Source organism: Seriola aureovittata, chromosome 5 (genome assembly GCF_021018895.1).
Source record: "Seriola aureovittata isolate HTS-2021-v1 ecotype China chromosome 5, ASM2101889v1, whole genome shotgun sequence".
Lineage (NCBI taxonomy): Eukaryota > Metazoa > Chordata > Actinopteri > Carangiformes > Carangidae > Seriola > Seriola aureovittata.
In genome coordinates, this window is record NC_079368.1 from 29,387,143 (window position 1) to 29,409,696 (window position 22,554).

Below are 22,554 nucleotides of genomic sequence, written 5' to 3' on the forward strand. Positions count from 1 at the left end.
TACAGATTTCAGTGAACGCCACACGGCTCATATACCTCAGTCTACACTTAAACTATATAAAACACCAACTCTTAACATAAGAGATAAAACCAACGGTGCAGCTGCCATCACCGTCAACCAAACTGTAACAGCATATTCAATGGCATACATATGGCAAATACTGTTCATTTAGTTAGCGAGCTGAGCGCTAGTAGCTGCTAACCTTAGTTACAACTTAGACCTACATATCACCAACAATGAACTTCACCTAGATTAATTAGCACTGTGTTCACACTTCATCAGAGACGCACACACTTCAACACACAACACAGTTGAGACAATACACTGCAGCAACTCCTTCTTAGCGTCTTGAACGCAGCATGAAACGGAGCTGAACAGCTGCACTCAGGTGACTGGGCTGAGCTACTACATCATCAGACAGGGAGACGTTTGTCCAATCCTTGTATCAGTCTGTTAAAGCTGTGACAGAGTTAATGCAGGTTGTGGACACCAACAGTCATGGAAGGTTTGAAGTAAAACACTTATTACAGAAAACATGTGAATGAATGAATGAATGAATATCTACATTTTCTGGTTCACTACAGCATCACCTCCACGACCTTCACCATTCCTGATGCGTAAGTCCAACTGAACTGACTGATGAATATTCTCTTGTGTTTTAACATGTAGAATCAGAGTTTTGTAGGTGGTTGGTACAAACTCACATTTTATTTCAGGTCAGTGTGAATGTGTAAGTTTCATGTTGATAATGGACGACAGATTCTCTTCAGTCCACCTTAAAGAAGCTGTGACTTCCTCCCTGGTTGTTGATCCACTTTGATTGTGGTCAGATACATTAAGGTTACACTTAGTTGTGTTTTCTAATTCATTGCTTCCATTTAAGTTCATTGATTTAAAAGAGAGTAGATTAAACTTGTTGGTGAGAACCAGAGTGAGTCTGGGTTCTGGATGGTAACTGTGCAGTTCAGGTGGCGTCAGTAAAAACTCCTCTGAAGCAGTTCTCTCAGCAGTTTTATGCCCTTTTTATTTTCCAAAGTGCAGATCACTATAAATTTGAGTGTGTGTGTCTATAGAAGGAAGTAGCTGCTAACCTTAGTTACAACTTAGACCTACATGTCACCAACAATGAACTTCACCTAGATTAACTGACATTGTGTTCACACTTCATCAGAGATGCACACACTTCAGCACACAACACAATTCAGACAATACACTGCAGCAACTCCTTCTTAGCGTCTTGAACGCAGCATGAAACGGAGCTGAACAGCTGCACTCAGGTGACTGGGCTGAGCTACTACATCATCAGACAGGGAGACGTTTGTCCAATCCTTGTATCAGTCTGTTAAAGCTGTGACAGAGTTAATGCAGGTTGTGGACACCAACAGTCATGGAAGGTTTGAAGTAAAAGACTTATGACAGAAAACATGTGAATGAATGAATTTTTCTGTTTTATTTATTTCTACAGTTAAACATTGGACAAGAAGAAGCAGCCTTGATTTCCTGCCACCCAACAGTAAGTTAAACTGAACTGAGTTATAAATGTTCTCATCTATTTTAACATCTACAATCACAGTGTTCTGCAGGTCGTAGGTACAAACTTACATTTTAAATTCAGTTAGATTTTCTTCTGTCCACCTTAAATCAACATGGATTAAATATACACTGAGTTGTGTTTTTTAATTCACTGTTTTCATTTCAGTGTCTGAGCTGAGGGTTGTTCTGCTGGGGAACAGCTGGTCTGAGAGGAGTTCAGTGGTGAACTTCATACTGGGAGAGACTGAGTTCAACACTGAGGAAGAACCAGACTGCTGTCAGAGAGTCAGAGGACCATTGAAGGAGAAAGAAATGGTTCTCATCAACACCCCAGATCTGCTTCATTACAACATCTCTGAACACAAACTGACTGAACATGTGAGAAACTGTGTGAAACTCTCTGATCCTGGACCTCATGTGTTCCTGCTGGTTCTACAGCCTGAAGACTTCACTGAGGAACAGAAACTGAGGCTCTGCAGAGTCCTGAAACTCTTCAGTGATCAATCATTTGATCATTCACTGGTTCTGATATCAACACCCAGAGAGGAGAGTTCAGTTTCCATTGAAAACTATATGCAACATCCACCATTAGGAGACTTTATCACAAAATGTAGATCCAGGTTGTTGTGGCACAAGAACCTTGAACATCAACAGCTGTTAACACATCTGGATCGAGTGGTGAAGGGGAACAATGGAGATCATGTGAGCTGTGATGTTTTCAAAGATGCACCATCAGTCTCATCGAGGGGTCATCAAGGAGAAGGAGTCAGTGTCAAGCTGGATCCTGCTGAAGCTCCAGGTAAGTGCAGGAACAATCTTTATATTTCATCAATACAACTCATCAATTATCAGCTTTGAATATTGAGTTAAAGGTGTTTTCAGTTAATTATGTTTTATTGTTATAGGTCCAGGATATTCCATGTCAGGTTCACTGTATTCAACAGGAAACTATTTCCCCAGCTGTAAGTACACTTCCAAATGATTATCATCAGTTAGAGATCTAGGAGAAAGTTGATTTACTGAGATTAATATTGATTTTATTTTTTAACAGTGATGAAATCTTGGTCTACATCACAGACTCCTTCATCAGTCCAAAGCACAAGCCACCAGTGTAAGTGAATAAATAATTATCAGACAAAAGTTTCAGTTCCAACTCCTCACTTTGTCCAATTTTAATCAACTTCCAACAAAATTATAAAACATGACTGAGATATTCACTCAGGTCCCAGTTTAATAGGTAAACCTAGTTAAACTAATTAGATCTAATACAAAATGTACTTTTGTTATTTTGCCTACACTCAATGATATAAATGTGTAGACAACATTACAGAAACACCTGTCAGTATATCTTAATATAATTCAAATTACATCTTCCAAAATGAGTATTGCAGGATTGTTGGATTACACTGCATCTGTTTTAGCTAGGTGTTCCTAATAAACTGACATGTGAGTGTCATTTTAGGTCCTAATGTGTAAGACAGTAAAACATGAATAACAATAAATCTGCACCAATTACAGTGCAGAGTGTTTATGATGCACATAAGAAATATACATGTCACCACATACAGCTATGCAAGTTCAGAACCATGTTCTTCAGTTCAGTAGAGAATCAGCATCTAGTCTTATAATCAGTTTCACAAATGAGTCCAATGTGAGCAACTCCTGAACTCAGCAGACACATACTCTGAAGTTTGGAGAACTTGAGGAGGAAGCCTGAGTCATTTTCCTGGGACAGATCATTGAGGTAGTTAAAGGACAGAGGGGAAACTCTCCCTGAGTGGAGAGAGGCTCTGGATGTTGTTGAGCTGTCTTCATTGACATGCCTCTTCAGTGTGATGTGGAGGTCATGGACAGTGGACAGATTCGTTTTCATCAAACTACCTGCAGTTTCTTAGTATCTGAACTCAGGTTCACTCACCTGTTGACACCAACTCCAACTTGTGACATTTCTTCTCTGTTTTCTTTCAGTGTCTGAACTCAGGATTGTTCTGGTGGGAAAAAGTGACGACAGAAAGTCAAAGCTGTGTGACATCATCCTAAAGAATCAGAGTTCTCGTCTCCAAAAACAACGTGAGGTCATCAGTGGAGAGTGGAGAGGAAAACCATTAACAGTGGTGAAAGCTCCAGACATGTTCAGTCTGTCTGAGGAAGCAGTGATAGAAGAGGTGAAGAAGTGTGAGACTCTTTGTTCTCCTGGACCAAATGTTCTGCTGCTGTTAGTGAAACCTTCTGATTTCACTGAGGAGAACAGACGAACACTGAAGTTCATCCTGAGTCTGTTTGGTCCAGATGCTTTTAAACACTCGATGGTCGTCATGACAGAGAAGAAGAGAGGAACACAACACACTGTCAACAAGCTGCTTCAAGACTGTGGAGGAAGACTCTACAACATGTTTGAAGATAAACACCAACTGTTGATGCAGAAGATTGAGAACATTGTGCGTGAAAACAAAGAAACCTTCCTCACCTTCTCTGAAGAGCCTGAACACATGAAACCAGCTTTAAACCTGGTTCTGTGTGGGAGGAGAGGAGCAGGGAAGACTTCAGCAGCCGAGGCCATTTTAGGTCAGACAGAGCTTCATTCAGTCTCCAGCTCATCAGAGTGTGTTAAACATCAGGGAGAGGTGAGAGGACGTCAGGTTTCCCTGGTGCAGCTTCCTGCCTTGTATGGAAAACCTCAGGAGGAAGTGATGAAGGAATCACTCAGGTGTATCTCCCTCTGTGATCCTGAGGGCGTCCATGCCTTCATCCTGGTCCTACCTGTGGGTCCCCTCACTGATGACGACAAGGGAGAGTTAAAGACCATCCAGAACTCATTCAGCTCTCCAGTCAATGACTTCACCATGATTCTGTTCACTGTGGAGTCAGATCCTGCAGCTCCAGCTGTTGTTGACTTTATAAGAAAGAGCAGAGACATCCAGGAGCTGCTTCAGAGCTGTGGAGGAAGATCTGTTGTTGTCAACATCAAGGACAAACAGCAGATCTCTGAGATGTTGGAGACTGTGGACAAGATGAGACACAATGAGGACACAACATGCTGCTACACAACTGAGACATTTGCTTATGCTCAAATAGAAAAGATCATTAAACAAGAGCAAAGCCTTCAGTCACTAAACTCTGAGCTTATTAATCTGAAAACAAAAAAACAAGGAAATTGTAAGTACAATACATTTTTCTTAAAATATGAATAATAATCAATAATTTAAAAAAAAAATCTGTCATAAACCATTCATTCACGTTACGTTTATACTTGAACAAAGAAAACTTAATGTCTTCTCATTTCACAGGTGATGAAGAGACTCAGAGTCCAGAGCGTCTCAGGATCGTGCTGATAGGAAAGACTGGAAATGGAAAGAGCTCTACAGGAAACACCATTCTGGGAAGAAAAGAGTTTAAAGCTGAACCAAGTCAAACATCAGTCACTAAGTTTTGTCAGAAAGCACAGAGAGAAGTGGACGGTCGTCCTGTTGTTGTGCTCGACACTCCTGGTCTGTTTGACACGACCTTGACTCATGAAGAAGTTAATGAGGAGATGGTGAAGTGCATCAGTCTTCTGGCTCCAGGACCACATGTCTTCCTGTTGGTGTTACAGATCGGCAGATTCACACCAGAGGAGAAGGAGACATTAAATTTAATCAAGAAAGGCTTCGGGAAGAATTCTGAAAAGTTCACCATCATTCTTTTAACTGGTGGTGACTCACTGCATGAAGATGAGGTGTCCATTGAAGATTACATTAAAGAGAAATGTGATGATTCCTTTAAGAAGCTGATCTCTGACTGTGGAGGAAGATACCATGTGTTTAATAACCGTGAAAAACAAAACCACAGACAAGTCAGTGAGCTGATAAACAAGATCGACACCATGCTGAAGGAAAATGGAGGCAGCTGCTACACTAATGAGATGCTGCAAGAGGCTGAAGCAGCGATACAGAAAGAAGTGGAGAAGATCCTGAAGGAGAAGGAAGAAGAGATGAAGAGAGAGAGGGAGGAACTAGAAAGAAAACATGAGGAAGAGATGCAAAAAATGAAATGTAGAATGGAAGAACAAAGAACAGAGATTGAACAGGAGAGAAAACAGAGAGATAAACAACTCAAGGAAAAAGAGAAAAACATACAGAAGGAGCGTGAACAGAGAAACAAAGAAAAGGAGAAGAGAGAAGAGGAGGACAGGAAGAAGAAAGAGCAGGAAGAAATCCAAAGACAGGAGTGGAAGGAAAAACTTGAAGCTTTGGAGAAAAAAATAAAATCAGAATCCAAAGAAAAAGAAACAATTGATAAAGAGTTGGTGCAGAGTAGAGAAGAAATGAGAAAAGAAAGAGAGAACTGGGAGAGGGAAAGAACTGACTGGTGGGACAAACGAAATCGTGACGCCAAGAAAAGCCGACAGAAGGAGAAAACTAAAATTCAAAAGCTCCAAGAAGAATATGAAGTGGAAAAAGAAAAATATGAAAAGAAAAGAAAAGAAGAAGATCGAATCAGAAGAGAACAAGAAGAGAAGGAGAGAAAAGAATTCGAGGAAAACTATAAGAAAAAACTGGAGGAAATGAGGAAGAAATATGAAGAAGAGGCCAGAAAACAAGCTGAAGAATTCAATGAGTTCAGACAGAAATACATGAAAGACTTTGAAGCTCTGATGGAAAAACATGATGAAGAACTCAAGACTCTGAAGCATCAACATGAGAAAGAAATACAAGAGACAGAGGAGACACACAGCAAAGAGTACAATCTGTTACACAATCTCTCCAGTCACAAAGAAAAGGAACTGAAAGAAGAAATTGAACGAAAAGAAAAATTAGTTCAAGATGAAATGAATGAAAAAACAAAAGTAAAAGATGAAATGAAGGACCAAGAAAAACAACTCAGAGAACTGGAGGACTTGAAGAAAAAGCAACAACAAGAAATAAATGATCTGAAGAAGAATTACAAAAAGAAATGCACCATCTTATGATGACAAAATGATTCATTATGATGTTACAAGCTCAACATCATTTAATCAGCACTGAGGCCTTGAACACACAGACACTTAATCACAGTCAATCAAACAGTTTAATGATTTATACTAACAACAGAAAAAAATTGATTTAGCACAGCACCCCCTGAAGTACATTACAAAAGTAAATACATTATTAACTAGTAGGCATGTAGAGATAGAGTTCAGTATGATAAGCGGGTTACCAGTTTGCCAGAATGAAAACAAACTGTGATTGTTCAAAGTTTTTTTTTTCCTCTTTCAGTATTTAATATACCTACACTCAAGTTTAATCAAAATAATTTCTCTTAAAACAGACCAGCTTTTATACATGCTTATATTCAGCTACATAAAAATAGTGCATATATTACAGTGTCCTCATGAACTTATGTACACATATCTCAAGTGTCTGCACTTGAGTAGATCAACATTCTCACACTTGATGTGATGCTAGAAAGTGAATATGTGTTTAGGGATGAAATGTTGTAACTAGATAGAGGTTTTGGAGGGGGTTGACATTTTCTTCAATATTCCTCAATAGTTCTTTGGTCACACAATTTTGTTTTATTGAACGTTTTGTAACTTAACTTTAGATTTTGTTTTACAGTACTGTTACTGTAATGTAAGTAAACTGTGCTGATTTAAAGAAAAAGGTGCTAACAAAAATGAACAGGGGGGCAGACTAGAAAGTGAACAATTGACAGTGGGAAGTCTTTGAATAGATATTTTAAAATGATTGAAAAAAAAAAAAAAAGAGAGAGAAAAGAGATCCAAGTAGGCCACAAGGTTTTTGACTTGATCACTACAGAAAGTTTGATAAAATATTACTCCAAATATGAGATAAATATGAGAAAATGGAAATTAGATGGAAATGCTTCACTAAGTCAACAGGCCTGAGACCACATAAATGATGAGACTTTTTTTCCCCTAATAATGTGAAATAATAATAATGATAAAATAATGAAAAAGTTAATTAACAAGACGCAGAAATGCTTAGAACATTTCTAAGCATTTCTGGGACTTACTAATTTTTCTATTTTGACATTTTAATGAATTCGTGACCATTGAACTAACCACATCATAGATTTTTAAAAATGTTAATTATCAATTACTGGGCTGCTTTTAAATTTTATACTACATGTATTATTATTTACTTCAGGGAATCATCACTCAGTCTGAAACATGCAGTTTTTTTCTTTTTATCATGGTTATCCAATCAATAATGCTTTTTAAGTATTCAGCAAAAAATGTTGAAATATAATGTTTGTTTGCATTCTATTCATAATTCTCCAATCATCAGATCTTTTGGTTTGTAGTGTACATTTATTTGTTTACTCTTGTGATTTTTAATATTTTATCTGCATTTAAACAATCCCTCAGTCCTAACAATTGTTTCCTCATTGATTAAACAAAGTATTGAATCCTGTAATTTAATGTAAATGTAAACAAATTTTCTGAAATTAAAGGGTTAAAAAGGGCTTCATGAATAAATTGTCATTTTTATCATTTGTTCAGGATTCATCATACAAAGAGATTCAACCTTAACAATTCACATTCAAATCAAGAATTTGTCAAACATTTTAATGTTTTAAAATTACAATCATTACCATAGTGCTACAAGGACAGCTGATTCAACATATATTGTACATTGTTTTGGATGAGACTGGATTTTGATACATGGTAAAGATTTTTTGGCAAAAAAAAAAAGAAATCTGAAATTTATTTTAATACTAAGGATTGTAGGATTGCACATATTCCTGGGAGACTGTGGGAGACAGCAACATGCTCACTCTGACACAATAGATATTAATACACAAAAATAAAAAGATCAACCAATTATTGGATAAGAATAAAGCCAAATATAAATCATAAACATTTGACAAATATGACTATAAATAAATAATATAGAGTATAATAATATATGATGATCTTAAATTAACATACAACATATGAAAGGAAAAAGCTTAGGTATGTAGAGTTAGGGGCAGAAGCAGAGCAGCGAGGATGGAAAGTTAGGATTTGTCCAGTGGAAGTAGGATGTAGAGGATTTGTAGCAAGGTCTGTTGTCTCTTTGGTGAGGGAGTTAGGAGCAAGTGGACAGAGTGTGAGGAAAATAGTAAAGGATATGTCAGATGAGGCAGCAAGATCCAGTCAGTGGATCTGGATGAGAAGGAGTAATGGTAGCTGGGGGCCCAGCAGGGGGAGCACTTAGGATAGACAGACTCCGGAGATTTGAAACTAAATATACTGTGGAGTACAGAGAGTTTTACATTCCGCTAATAGACTCAATCAGCAGTATGTGAACTGGTTCAGCAAACGGCTTGAATGTAGTGGATGTTTAATTATATGTAAAGGTCCTGCACTCCAGCTTTAAAGAAAATGAATTATTTTCTGATAATAAGTCGATGAGTGTATTGCCTTGGACTACGTTAGGTGGTTACCTGATGTATTGTTTTCTTTTTTTAAAGTATATTTTTTTGGGCTTTTATGCCTTTAATGGACAGCACAGTGGAGAGTGACAGGAAACGGGGAGGCAGAGAGAGGGGGAATGACATGCAGTGAAAGGCCGTCCGATGCGGGATTCGAACCGGGGCCGACTGCAGCGAGGACTGTAGCCTCTACACATGGGGCGCCTGCTTAGACCACTACGCTACACGACGCCCCCTGATGTATAGTTTTCATTTCAGTGTCGGAGCTGAGGGTTGTTGTGCTGGGAAACAGCTGCTCCGAGAGGAGTTTGGTGTGGAACTTAATACTAGGAAAGACTGAGGTCACAAATGAAGAACAACACAGTAGTCTCAGAGCCAGTGGATTTTTGGAGGAGAAAGAAATAGTTCTCATCAACACCCAAGATCTGCCACTTCCCAACATCTCTGAAGACAAACTAAGAAAATATGTAGAGAACTGTGCGAGTCTCTCTGATCCTGGACCTCATGTGTTCCTGCTGGTTCTGCAGCCTGAAGACTTCACTGAGGAACAGAAACTGAAGCTCTGCAGAGTCCTGAAACTCTTCAGTGATCAATCATTTGATCATTCACTGGTTCTGATATCAACACCAGCAGAGGAGAGGTCAGGTTTCATGGAACAATACATGCAGCATCCACCCTTAAAAGACATGATCAGAAAATGTAAAAACAGGTTTTTGTGGCAGAAGAACCTTGAACTTGACGAGCTCTTAACACGCTTCAGCCAAATTGTGAAAGAAAACGACGGAGATCATGTGATCTGTGATTTATTTCAGCTCACAAAGTCTGATTTACCTCTTGATCATGAAAGCCTGAACAATCTGGAAAGATCTGCTGATTTGGACCCTGTTAAACCTGGTAAGTGGTAAATGTGTGATAAATACAAATGAGCCTCGATTAAGTCAGAAAATTAACTGAAACTTATCTCACTTGATGGTGTTATCTTTTTGAAGGGTGGATATCTTTAATGGAAGCTACAAAAATCTTACCAGCTGTAAGTGAATTGATTACAGTTAATCATTATCATAATCATTATCATGTTCTGTTCACAAAGTTCTATGAGATGAATTTTATATATTGTACAGTAACTGGTATTTTTTCTGTCGTAGGGCTTAAACCAAACACATCACAGAACCCATCACCAGTGGAATGCACACTGAACCTACGTAAGTAAAGACTGTTATATCCAGTCTATAATGTGCCATAAGTAAACATTTTAAACATGGTTCCTCAAGGTTCAGGGCTCACGCTAAACATTTGTGTTGAACACAGCTGAGGTCAAACACAACTGGTTGATTGTTTCATGTGATTTGCATATATTTGCCACATTGCAATATATGTCAGTATGGGATAATAATGCTAATAGTACTGAGGTAATAATAATGATAACACAACATGTATTCATATAGCACTTTTTCTGGGCAATGTTACAAAAATAAATGAAACCAGGTGAGGCCAAAAGAGCATGCGCATAGAGGAAGTTAAAATAAAATAAGATCAAATAAATATGAATAAGATTAATACAAAGAAAACTTAGGTCAAGTTCCATTGTCCGGGGACTTGAATAGCGTAAGCCTGGTCACCGGAGAGGGGCGGGATAATGGCCTGTTTAAGACATTATAGTACAGCCACGATATTGTACAAAAAATCACTAAAAGCTATCCAACTACATCAGTTGGATTTATATATAGCGCTTTGGCACATCAAGCTAACAAGTTGGCCATTGTGTGCCGTAGTTCACCTGGTGTGGTCAGAACCACTGAATAAAGCAGCGTTTGTTCTCAGATGTTAGTATGTATACAACCAAACCTAAATTCCCCCTGGGATCAATAAAGTATTCTGATATTTTTATGATTGAGTTTATGCACAGTATGGTCCTTATAGAATACAATAACAAAAGACCAGGTCTCCTCTCCAAATAAAGCAGTTTGACATGTTAGTCCCTCATAAATGAATAAAATTGAATGCAATTAAAAAGTATATGTGTCATTATCATTAAAAATTTTAATTAAAATGATGGGAAATAATAGATTATGACAAATACAAAACCACCTGTCAAAATGACAGACTACAGTCAAATGCAACGTCTGGTCTCATTTTAAAAATCAGTGTTTCACCGACACAGGACATGGCGGCTGGGAGCTGAGCGGGCTAACATTTCCTCAGCTTTGTTCTCTGATAACTTAAGATCCTGACGACCAATGACTAAAACCTTTCATCGGTTAAAATATGTAGTTCTAAACAACCAAGGTGTCAAAAGTGTATCTTAAAAATGTGACTTAAAACTGGAAGTTTTAAAGTCAATTTTGAGCGTCTGGCAAACAAACACAACACTGGAGAAGTATGAGCATAGAGGATATGACCTCATTGAAAGGTGACTGAATAAAATGATCACAATCACAGATTTCTCTAGGTTTGAGAATTGATGGAAACATTTGGGAAGCACACAACTCTAAAAAATATAACAGGTCTAGTTATGCTAAGACATTTTAATGTGGAAAACATACGTGTTATAACTCCAGCTGAAACAGGCTAACAAAACCTGTGCACAGTAAAACTTAAAAGTGCCAGTTCAAGCTTTTTATTAGACATATTTACATTTTGTGGCAGTTGTCAGAAAACAACTTGGTTTGTTATGACCCCAAAATTAGTCTTTTTGTCTCTGAAGAGAACTAAAGAGTGGAGAATCTGAAGGAAAAAGAAGCTGCAGAAACAAATAATATTCCTGAAAGAATTCGACAAACCAAATACATGTCCCATTTTATGAGGTATTTTATTTTGTTGCCGTGGTAGCAGCAACTTTGGGGACGGCCGTGACGTTCTGTCCTCCACTATGCTACAAACTGAAATATCTCAACTACTGGATGGATTTACATCATGTGTACAAGAAAGAGTCACAGCAGTAGAACAGACATAAACGCTGGACCAGAAAAAGCAAATGCAATGTACTTTAATTTGGACTTTCTGTGAGTTTCTCTAAGAACATTTTCAAAGTGCTCAAGGTATATTAACCTGCAGGTAACCATAGCAACAGTACTGATGGTTCAGGCTCTGTTAGCAAATAACTAACTGTGGGTTAATTTAACTAAAACCACATTTGAAAACATGGAGGACGGTTTAAGCACATAAATAACGAGTAACTGGGCATTGAGGATGAAGGTTTGCTTCCGTGAGTAATTATCGGTACCTTTGTTTATATTTTATTTACTAAATATCTGCATGTAGAAATAACTTGTCAAGTAATTATTTGGTCAAAACTGTAAATATAGTAAAAAAAAAAAAAATTCTCATCTAATACAGCAGTAAAAACAAACTTTCCATTTTGCAAAAAGACCAATACAGATATATCAGTGATTAGTGGATATCAGTTAAATAAACTGTTCTTGCTGATATATCCTTGGGGTTAATCCAAGTGTAGAGTGATATACTGTATATGTCAGGCTTGTGTATGTAGTGATAAACCAGGCTTTATAAAAGGTGGAGTATTGTAATACAGTAGCAATGTGTTGCCGTTTCAGACAACTCCTTTTCAGTGTGTAAAGAATCTTAATACAACATTTTCTTCTGTAGTGTCGTCGGGAATAATTGCCTTTTTTGTTTGTTTTATTTTATTTTTTCCTAAATGGTTGTCTCATTATTTTCAGACATAAGAAACAGACCAGAGCCTTTTTTATTCCAATATTAGAACATGTTTGTGTGAAAAGTAAAAAAAAAAATCTTGATATTATTCAGCTTGTTCGAAGCTACAGAACAAATATTGCAGCATATATCAAAAATTAAACCTGGAAATCATTCAAACTGCTCATGAGATAAATCTGACATTACAGACCGTGAATGCTTTGTTGTTTTGAATGGATGCTGTATAACTGTGAACGTCACATTAAGACATAATTTAGATGAATCTTTGCTGGTTTATTATTTATTCTTTACTATTATAACATGAATAAAGTGTTTCCTTGTAGTTCAGTGTGGACTGTTGTTAAAGGCTGAAGTCAAACAGACTCACAGGTTTTCTTCTGCACAGGAGACGCTGAAGGACGGAGTGGGCAGTATTTATAAAAATACTTATTATAGTATATAACTTACTTATCCTTTCTTCTTTCAAAGTCAGTTTTTCTTCCACTACCTAGATTTAAGTACCAGTAGGAACCAGTCTGTTTTACTGGTACCAGATTCACAGCATGTAAATAGTGCCCCGTTTTTCCAGAGCAGTCATTAATCATTCTTTAATAACAGTGAAATAAAATGAATTTAATCTTAACTGACTCTTGCTTTCTCTTCCACACAGAAACTGATATTACTGCAAATGTCAAATCTAAATACGTCAATTAAACTGCGCATAAGAGGAAATGAATCGAAATGTTGAAAGAAAATAAGGCATAAAGAATATAGAAAAGATTTTTAGAGTTTTAGAGATAAAAATCATGTTACTAAAAACCTAATTAAAATAAAAATGTTCCTGTTTTTCCAGTCACCTTGTCGTGACGCAGTTTTTTCTCTGATTTACTTTCACTTTCAAAGCCGGACTGACAGCAGCAAGTAATTCAGCCATGAAGGAAAGGAACAAATCTCCGTAAATAGAAGAGAAGGAATAAAGCTGCAAAATGCGTCTGTCGGAGATTCGAACTGATGGGAGAATTGATTAAGCCGATTTAAAGCAGAGGATTTCGTCACAAACTGATAATCAATCACTGGCAGGTGAGAGTCTGTCAGAGGCGCGAAGGAGGATTTTGTGTTCAGATCAACTTCTGTAACTGAGCAGTAAACAGCTTTTTACTCACTCTCACTTTAAACTGAGGCAGAAATACTTGTACATGAGATTAAATGACTGACAGCTTATTAAACTGAATGTAAAGTCGAGGTGAAGGAAGAGGCTGGAAATGAGGAAGACGGAAAGGCGGAAATAAAATGACGCTATAAAATGAGAAAAACTTAATTTACTGATTATTGTTTGACTTAAGAAGTTAGAGGTGTCTGATGTTTTAATGTTGAAACTGAATCAACTTGATTCTCTTCCACTGAGCTTGTTTTTATTACAGTAACTTCATCAACTGAGCAACAAACAGCTTCAAGATGTTACTGCCACAGTATGAGGCAACGAGCCTCTTGTTCAGACCGGAAATAGTCGACAAACATTTCTGCCTGTGTTAGTGTCTAACCAGAGTATCTGTTTGACTTTCCTGTCTGTCCTCTTTAAATGTAAATGTTTATCCGTCGACAGTCTCGTGAAAAGAGCTAACAATGTTGATGAAACTACCTGTTAAATGAAGGATTGTTATTATTAAAGAGATATGTTCCAGTCTTTTGCTCTGTGTTGAGAGTGTGATATGATTTCAGTCAGTCGACTCTAAAATGTCTGAAATGACAACAGTTGAACTTTTCCCTCTTCAGGTTCTTAAACCCAGCAGTTGGTTTTCAGCTGATTTAGTCTCTGACGTTTCCAGCAGAGCGACGTCATGGCGACAGCAGGATCAGGTGAGTCCAGTCAGACTTAAATACTCAGGATAACACCATAAAAGAACTACAGTATATCCTCTGTCTTATTCCTGCACTAAAAGTAATTTGGTCTCCAGAACTGCATGTTCATCTCTGCAACATTCCTGCTGACCTGTTTACTGATGGATTAGACAGCAGAAGTCATTTTTATGCTGAGTCATTCCTAAATTGAAGTTTCTTTTAATAATAATAATAATAATAATACATTTTATTTAAAGACGCCTTTCTTGGCACTCAAGGACACCGTACACAGTTACACAAATTGATTTTAAAACACATTAAGAATTAATTAATTAATTAACAACAATAAAAATGAAATATAAAAAAAATAAAAACAATACAAAAGTGACAGAGCAATTGGCATCAGATGGAAAAGGCAGTTTTAAACAGATGTGTTTTGAGTTGGGATTTGAAATGGGGGAATGAATCGATATTTCTGAGTTGGGGTGGTAGTAGGTTCCAGAGACGGGGAGCAGAGCGGCTGAATGCTCTACTCCCCATGGTGGTGAGACGGGCGGAGAGGACAGACAGGTGTGTGGAGGAAGAGGATCTGAGGGAGCGGGAGGGAGTGGGAACATGGAGGTCAGACAGATATGGGGGGGCGAGGTTGTGGATGGCCTTAAAAGTTAATAGAAGGACTTTGAAATGAATACGGAACTGAACCGGAAGCCAGTGGAGCTGTTGGAGGACAGGAGTGATGTGGTGGATGGAGGGGGTACGAGTAATGATACGGGCAGCTGAGTTCTGGACCAACTGAAGTTTATGGAGGGATTTAAGAGGGAGGCCGAAGAGGAGAGAGTTACAGTAATCCAGACGGGAAGTGACGAGGCTGTGGACAAAGATGGCGGCAGTGTGGGGGGTAAGGGAGGGGCGGAGGCGATTAATGTTTCGTAGGTGGAAGTAGGCAGACCGGGTAATGTTACTGATGTGGGATTGAAAGGATAGTGTGCTGTCAAGGATGACACCCAGACTCTTAACCCAGTCTTTTAATCAATAGTTGCAGGTTGTGTAGAGCCGGTTCCCTTTGTTTGGTGACTTTCTTTGATAAAAACAAAAAGATCAAAGATCAAAGACGAGATGATAACAATTAATAGTAATACAGTATTAAACTAATGGTCAAAAGTTCTTCACTTTTATGCCTCTGCCAGAGCCGCTTCATGCTTAATTAAAAGCTTCATGTTAATTAAAGATTACATGTGAATTCAATGTTTTGCATCTTTACAGTGACAGATGATCTGCAACCAGTGAAGCGCAGCAGCAGCTGTCCACATCTGCCTCCTTACAGTGAGTTAAACTGAGTCAAAATATTTTATTCTCAACCTCTAGAATTACAGTGTGTGCAGGTGGTGGGTACAAACTCAACTTAATTAGTTTATTTTATTGGAATATCTCACAGCTCACTGGTGAATCCACAGGTTTCTAAATATTGCTTATAATCCAGTTTTATTATTTATGTAAGTGATGGAGAATGTTTTTGAATAAGGCAATTAAGGATTATTTTTGTTTTGGATTAATCTGATCATTAGAGCTTCTAAGTGGGTTGTAGGTGGAGAGAGGCGGCAGGATGGGATGCGCCTTATACCAATTAGGGCCTACATGGATGACATGACGTTGATAACTACAACGGTGCCATGTATGAAAAGAATACTTGAGAGACTTAATAAAAACTTAAAGTGGAGGATTGGATAGGAAGTTTGTAATAGATGAAGAGGAAATTCCAATAATTAGGGAAAAATCAGTAAAGAGTCTAGGTAGGTGGTACAAGGGAGACTTGAATGAGGGAGAACAGGTAGTGCAGTTTCGGAAGGATGTTGCTGAGGGACTGGATAGAATAGATAAATCAGGGCTTCCAGGAAAGTTGAAACTGTGGTGTCTGCAGTTTGGGTTATTTCCCAGGCTGATGTGGCCACTGTCTGTTTATGAGATTCCAATATCTGCTGCAGAAAAAATGGAAAGATTAGTTAGCTTTTACATTAGGAAGTGGCTAGGTGTTCCTAGATGTTTAAGCACAGTGGCACTGTATGGGAAAGGCATACTTCAGCTCCCAGTAACTAGTCTAGTGGAGGAGTTTAAATGTACCAAGGTTAGGACAGAGCTCCTGTTATCTGGGAGTAAAGATGTGGTAGTTAGTAAGGTGGTTCCAAACCCAATCAAGGGGAGAAAGTGGAACCCAAGAATCGCAGTGCAGGAGGCAGAAGCAACGCTTAGGCATACAGAGATTGTGGGTAATGTCCAAATAGGCCGGGGAGGCTTGGCCCAGGCAAACCGGTGTGGAGTAGAGCAGGTCCCAAGGAGAAGAGAAAGCTAGTCGTGGAGCAGGTTCGTAGACAGGAGGAATTATTAAGGGGTGCTAAGGCAGTGGCCCAGGCTAAGCAGGGACAGTGGGTGAATTGGGAAGGTGTAGACAAGAAAATGCTTAGCTGGAAAGAACTCTGGAGCATGGAGGAAAGTAGTATTAGATTCTTGATAGGGGCAACTTATGATGTACTGCCAACTCCCCAGAACCTAAAACTCTGGGTAAATGGAGACCCACTATGTTCATTGTGTTTAGGTACTGCAACTTTAAAGCACATTCTGTCAGGGTGTAAGGTTAGTCTGTCGCAAGGCAGGTATACGTGGCGACATAACCAGGTTCTAAAAAGCTTAGCTGCAGGAATTGAAGAGTTACGGAGGCAGGCAAATTTAGGAGGGCCTAAAACAAAGAAAGTTGCAATCAAATTTGTTCAAGAGGGAGAGAAAGTTGGTAAGACAACAAGAAGGCAAGGCAGCTTAGAAGGTGCTTGTGATTGGGAAATGCAGGTAGATTTAGGAGGAAAGCTTGTTGTTCCCCAGGAAATAGCCAGTACAAAGCTAAAGCCTGATATAGTCTTGTGGTCTAGGAGTAGAATGAAAGTATATTTCATAGAGCTGACTGTTCCGTGGGAGGCCTTAGTTGAAGAAGCATATGAAAGGAAAAAGCTCAGGTATGCAGAGTTAGGGGCAGAAGCAGAGCAGCGAGGATGGAAAGTTAGGATTTGTCCAGTGGAAGTAGGATGTAGAGGATTTGTAGCAAGGTCTGTTGTCTCTTTGGTGAGGGAGTTAGGAGCAAGTGGACAGAGTGTGAGGAAAATAGTAAAGGACATGTCAGATGAGGCAGCAAGATCCAGTCAGTGGATTTGGATGAGAAGAAGTAATGGTAGCTGGGGGCCCAGCAGGGGGAGCACTTAGGATAGACAGATTCTTAGGAGAAGCAAGGAAGAAATCCAGGAAGAGGAAGTGTTTTTAAGTGGGGGTGTGGCCTGTGTGAGCCTCTTTGAGACCATGCGGTTAGTCCAGGTGAGGTGGCCTGTATTGTTTGCTTGTATTGAATTGGTTTGTAGTGTGTCTTTGGCTGTTTAGGTGAGTTTGATTGATTGTTTGTTTGTTTGTTTGATGTCTTGGAGAGTGGGGGAGTAGGGGGGGGGGTAGAGCACAGCCTAACCCGGCGGGGGAGAGTTTAGCTCAAAAGGCATCTCTCCTTGACTCTACCTCCCTCATTCAAAATGGCCGCCACTTTCTCCAATTGTTTAGGGGAGTTTGTTTGCTGAATCTGCTTAATCTGTTAGTGTGTTTTGTCAGAGTTGATGATGGTGTTGTTTGTGGTAGCATAGGCAAGATAAAGAAAATAGTCGTGGTGTGAGGAGCAGTGATGGCTGGCATTAGGGGAGTGACTCTGGGACGCCAGTGATCACTGTCTAGCCTCCTGGAGGTGTCGTGGGACCAACTAGACGAAACACTGGTGAAAGGAGGTTCCCACCTGATGACCCCAAAGACATGTTAGTTATCACTGCTCATTAGTCTGTATAGTTAAATCAAGTTATCATAGGACATGTTAAGCTTAGGGAGCTATTCACTGAGTCTGGTCCATTTTCTGTAGCACAAGCTTCTCGTGTTTATCGTAAATAAATGATAATTATTTTTCAATTAAGTGAGTTTTTTTTTTTGTAATCAAAACCAGTCATTCAGTTCAACGTGACTTCTTCTAATGCTTGTTTTGTCCAAACAATATTCCAACAAATATTAAAAACACATTTAACGTTTTTAAATAATTAAAAAAGAAAAGCAGCAAATTCTCATGTCTGTGGATGCGTCAAAATAGTTTGTTAATTTAGATAAATAATATTTCTGTTAGTAACCGAGTTACTGTTGTAGATTAATTTATAACAAAGCATCATAATTTATATCTCCTATAGATTTGTATGTAAAAATCTAAATATATGCAAAGTCTCTATGTAACATATTAACTTATAATAATAATTTATATTGGTTTCTACACAGAAGGTGATGAACTATATGGAACAATAACTGAGCAGAACAAAATATGCAGAGGAAGCTCAGTTAGCTGAGCTGAGTCTTAGACTGGTTTCATACTGCAGTTGATATTTTGATTGAAATGTGTTTTCCAGCAGTTTACAGTTACAACCAAATGTTGTTTCATACACTTTCTATTTCTACGGTCTTTTTTCCTATTTTAAGATCTGTGAACTATGAATTTAATTTTACTTAAATTTAAGAAGGAATTCATTTTCTCAGACTTTTGTACCTGAGGTGTTCCTCACATCATCCTCATTATCAAGAGGCATCAGGAGAACTAGTTGGTTACACTTGAAATGTGAAACAGACTTGAAATGTGCAATATGTGTCTATTTTATTGGATATTTTCTCTTCCAAAACCACCATTTAGTTGGATTCAAAATAAAGCAGTGCGTTTCTTGGTCCAGGCTCTATTAGATACGTGACTGAATCTGACACCTTGTATAGTCAGTTCTGGACGTGCTTCAAAGTATCTGAAATATTCAAATGTGAGACGTCTCATGTTATAATTTTTTTTTTTTAAATCAACAGTAATACGTCCTTTCAGAAAAAGCTTCATGTTAATTAAAGATTAAATGTGAATGACTCAATGTTGTGTATCTTTACAGTGACAGATGATCTGCAACCAGTGAAGCGCAGCAGCAGCTGTCCACATCTGCCTCCTCACAGTGAGTTAAACTGAGTCTGAGTCAGAATTACTCTTCTGTATTTTTAACTTCTAGAATTAAAGTATTTGTAGTTGGTTGGTTTTGAAGTTATGTTTTATTTTATTTACATGACTATTTGAAAGATCAGTGTTGAATTTCCAAGTTTTAAGATTTAACTGCAGACAACAGCAGAGACAGATTGTCATGTTACAGAAGGAAAAAGTAAAAAGTACAATATTTTCTTCAAGAACTTAGTCAAGTAAAGTACAAGCATGTGTACTTGAGTTAATGAGTAATTATTTACATTTGACCCCTGTGCAATTAGGATGAAGTCTACACAAAGATTTCTAATTCAGTGTTTTCATTTCAGTGTCTGAGCTGAGGGTTGTTCTGCTGGGGAACAGCTGGTCTGAGAGGAGTTCAGTGGGGAACCTCATACTGAGAAAGACTGTTTTCAACACTGAGGAAGAAGCAGACTGCTGTCTGAGAGTCAGAGGACCATTGAAGGAGAAACACATAGTTCTCATCAACACCCCAGATCTGCTTCATCCCAACATCTCTGACCACAAACTGACAGAACATGTGAGAAACTGTGTGAAACTCTCTGATCCTGGACCTCATGTGTTCCTGCTGGTTCTGCAGATCGGGAGTTTTACACCGGAGGAGAAAGAGTCTGTGAAACTGATCAAGAAATATTTTGGGAGAAAGTCTGGAGATTTCATCATCATTATATTCACCAGAGGAGATGAACTGAAAGATCAGTCATTTGAGAGTTACCTTAAAGATTGTGACGTCTTTGTCAAACAACTAATAAACGACTGTGGAGGAAGATATCAGGTCTTTAATAACAAAGATGAAACAAACCGCACACAAGTCCAGGAGCTGCTGACCAAGATCGAAACCATGGTGACGCAAAATGGTGGCAGCTGCTTCACTGCTGAGATGTTTGATGACACAGAGGAATCCACAAAAATACAAGTGGAGAGGATGAGGAAAGAGAAGGAAGAAGAGATGAAGGAGATGAAGAGAAAACATGAGGAAGAATTGAAAACACTGAGAAGAGAAATTGAACAGGAGAAAGAACTAAGAGCAAAACAGCTGAAGGAGAAAGACGAACGCATCAACAAGGACTGTGAGGAGAGAAAGAAAGAACGAGATGAAGATGAAAAGAGATGGAAAAAACAAGAAGAAACTCTACAACAGGAATGGAGAGGAAAACTGGAAGCTTCAGTTCAGTCAGAAAGAGAGCAAAAGGAAACTGCTGAGAGGAATCTGGAGCAGAGTAGAAGAGTTGTAGAAGAGATGAAGAGAGATCGAGAGGTCTGGGATAAAGAAAGAAAGGACATGTGGGAACGAATGCAGAACCTAAACCAGGAGGAAGAGAAAACAAGACTCAGAGAGGAGTGCCATCGTAAGACATATTCTTTTCTTATGCTGATGTTGTTTCTAACACTTGTGTGATGTATTTCTGAGTTGGTGGTGTGTTGAAGTCCTATCTGCTGTTTATTTGTATTGTTCCTGCTGTGTAAAGAACTTAATGGCTCTGGAAGTCAGCTAGCTTTTCTCAAACCTACGTCTCAAAGATACGTCCACACTAATACATGTTCATTTTAAAACTAGAGTGATCTCTGATCAGTTGAGTGTTTTAGCTTTGAATCAGAAATGAATGTGTCTGAATGTCTACTCTGCAGTTGGTTAGTTGAAGACAACACTACAAACCTGCAGAATTTAACTGCACAACAGCTGCTAGCAAAGACAACAAGGTCAGCAACGCTTGTGATTCATTATGCGTGTTGCATTCACCACTGGTAATCAGGAAGCTGGAACTTGTCCAGACCAGTCAGGTTTAAATTAAGAAACAGATCTCAAGTTTACTTGAGTTTATAGTTTATGACCAAAACTGCTTTTGTTGTGAAATTTTGCAGAATATTACTTATCAGTCTTAAATATATGTAGGAGATTGAGGTTTAATCAGCAGCAGCCCTGACTGTGAGTTAAACTGAAAGAGACAAACAATCAATCTGAACAATCAAGGAACATTTACTATATGGTTCAGTGGAGTCTCCGGTCATAATATTCAAAAAGTCAACAGGAGAGAAGAAGCTATGTTGAAAATACTCAACTAAATTCAGAGCCATTAAGTTTCCCTCGATCCCTTCACAAATTAAATAGAAGACAAAGGCTGTGTAAAAACTAAAAGTTTACTTGTGTCTTTTGGACACGGTAACATCAAACTTGGTGTTGGCTGTTGGATCAATGGGGGGGGGGGTTTCAAGGCAATGTCATCAGAGAAATTGGCTTTTGTAATTAATCTGATTGTAACTAATCAGTTGATACAATAATGAATTTAATTTACAAACAATTTACTGCCTCAAAGTTGATTTTAGTACAAAGTTTGTGTTTAAATGATTGAACTAATTTTCATTTCAGTGTCTGAGCTGAGGGTTGTTCTGCTGGGGAACAGCTGGTCTGGGAGGAGTTCAGTGGTGAACTTCATACTGGGAGTGACTGTGTTCGACACTGAGGAAGAACCACACCGCTGTCAGAGATTCAGTGGACAGCTGAAGGAGAAACACATAGTTCTCATCAACACCCCAGATCTGCTTCATTACAACATCTCTGAACACAAACTGACTGAGATTATAGAAAACTGTGTGAGTCTCTCTGATCCTGGACCTCATGTGTTCCTGCTGGTTCTAAAGCCTGAAGACTTCACTGAGGAACAGAAACTGAGGCTCTGCAGAGTCCTGAAACTCTTCAGTGATCAATCATTTGATCATTCACTGGTTCTGATATCAACACCCAGAGGGAGGAGTTCAGGTTCCATTGAAAACTATATGCAACATCCACCGTTAGGAGACTTTATCAGAAAATGTAAATCCAGGTTGTTGTGGCTCAAGAGCCTTGAACATCAACAGCTGTTAACACATCTGGATCTGGTGGTGAAGGGGAACAATGGAGATCATGTGAGCTGTGATGTTTTCAAAGATGCATCATCAGTCTCATGGAGGGGTCATCAAGGAGAAGGAGTCAGTGTCAAGCTGGATCCTGCTAAAGCTCCAGGTAAGTGCAGGAACAATCTTTATATTTCATCAATACGACTCATCAATTA

At 38.5% G+C, this 22,554-nt stretch overlaps 1 protein-coding gene across 1 annotated transcript in view; it reads left to right on the plus strand.

Moving 5' to 3' along the window:
* Nucleotides 1-22,554, plus strand: part of LOC130169280 (uncharacterized) — a 38,718-nt gene that overhangs the window by 10,896 nt on the left and 5,268 nt on the right. The window contains exons 9-23 of the mRNA XM_056375860.1: nucleotides 585-617; nucleotides 1,466-1,513; nucleotides 1,700-2,332; nucleotides 2,439-2,495; nucleotides 2,585-2,644; nucleotides 3,502-4,689; nucleotides 4,821-6,478; nucleotides 9,177-9,825; nucleotides 9,921-9,961; nucleotides 10,077-10,118; nucleotides 15,223-15,322; nucleotides 15,688-15,747; nucleotides 19,404-19,463; nucleotides 19,813-20,853; nucleotides 21,873-22,505. Of these exons, the coding sequence (XP_056231835.1) occupies nucleotides 585-617; nucleotides 1,466-1,513; nucleotides 1,700-2,332; nucleotides 2,439-2,495; nucleotides 2,585-2,644; nucleotides 3,502-4,689; nucleotides 4,821-6,478; nucleotides 9,177-9,825; nucleotides 9,921-9,961; nucleotides 10,077-10,118; nucleotides 15,223-15,322; nucleotides 15,688-15,747; nucleotides 19,404-19,463; nucleotides 19,813-20,853; nucleotides 21,873-22,505 (6,303 nt within the window). The remainder of the gene's footprint in view (nucleotides 1-584; nucleotides 618-1,465; nucleotides 1,514-1,699; nucleotides 2,333-2,438; nucleotides 2,496-2,584; nucleotides 2,645-3,501; nucleotides 4,690-4,820; nucleotides 6,479-9,176; nucleotides 9,826-9,920; nucleotides 9,962-10,076; nucleotides 10,119-15,222; nucleotides 15,323-15,687; nucleotides 15,748-19,403; nucleotides 19,464-19,812; nucleotides 20,854-21,872; nucleotides 22,506-22,554) is intronic.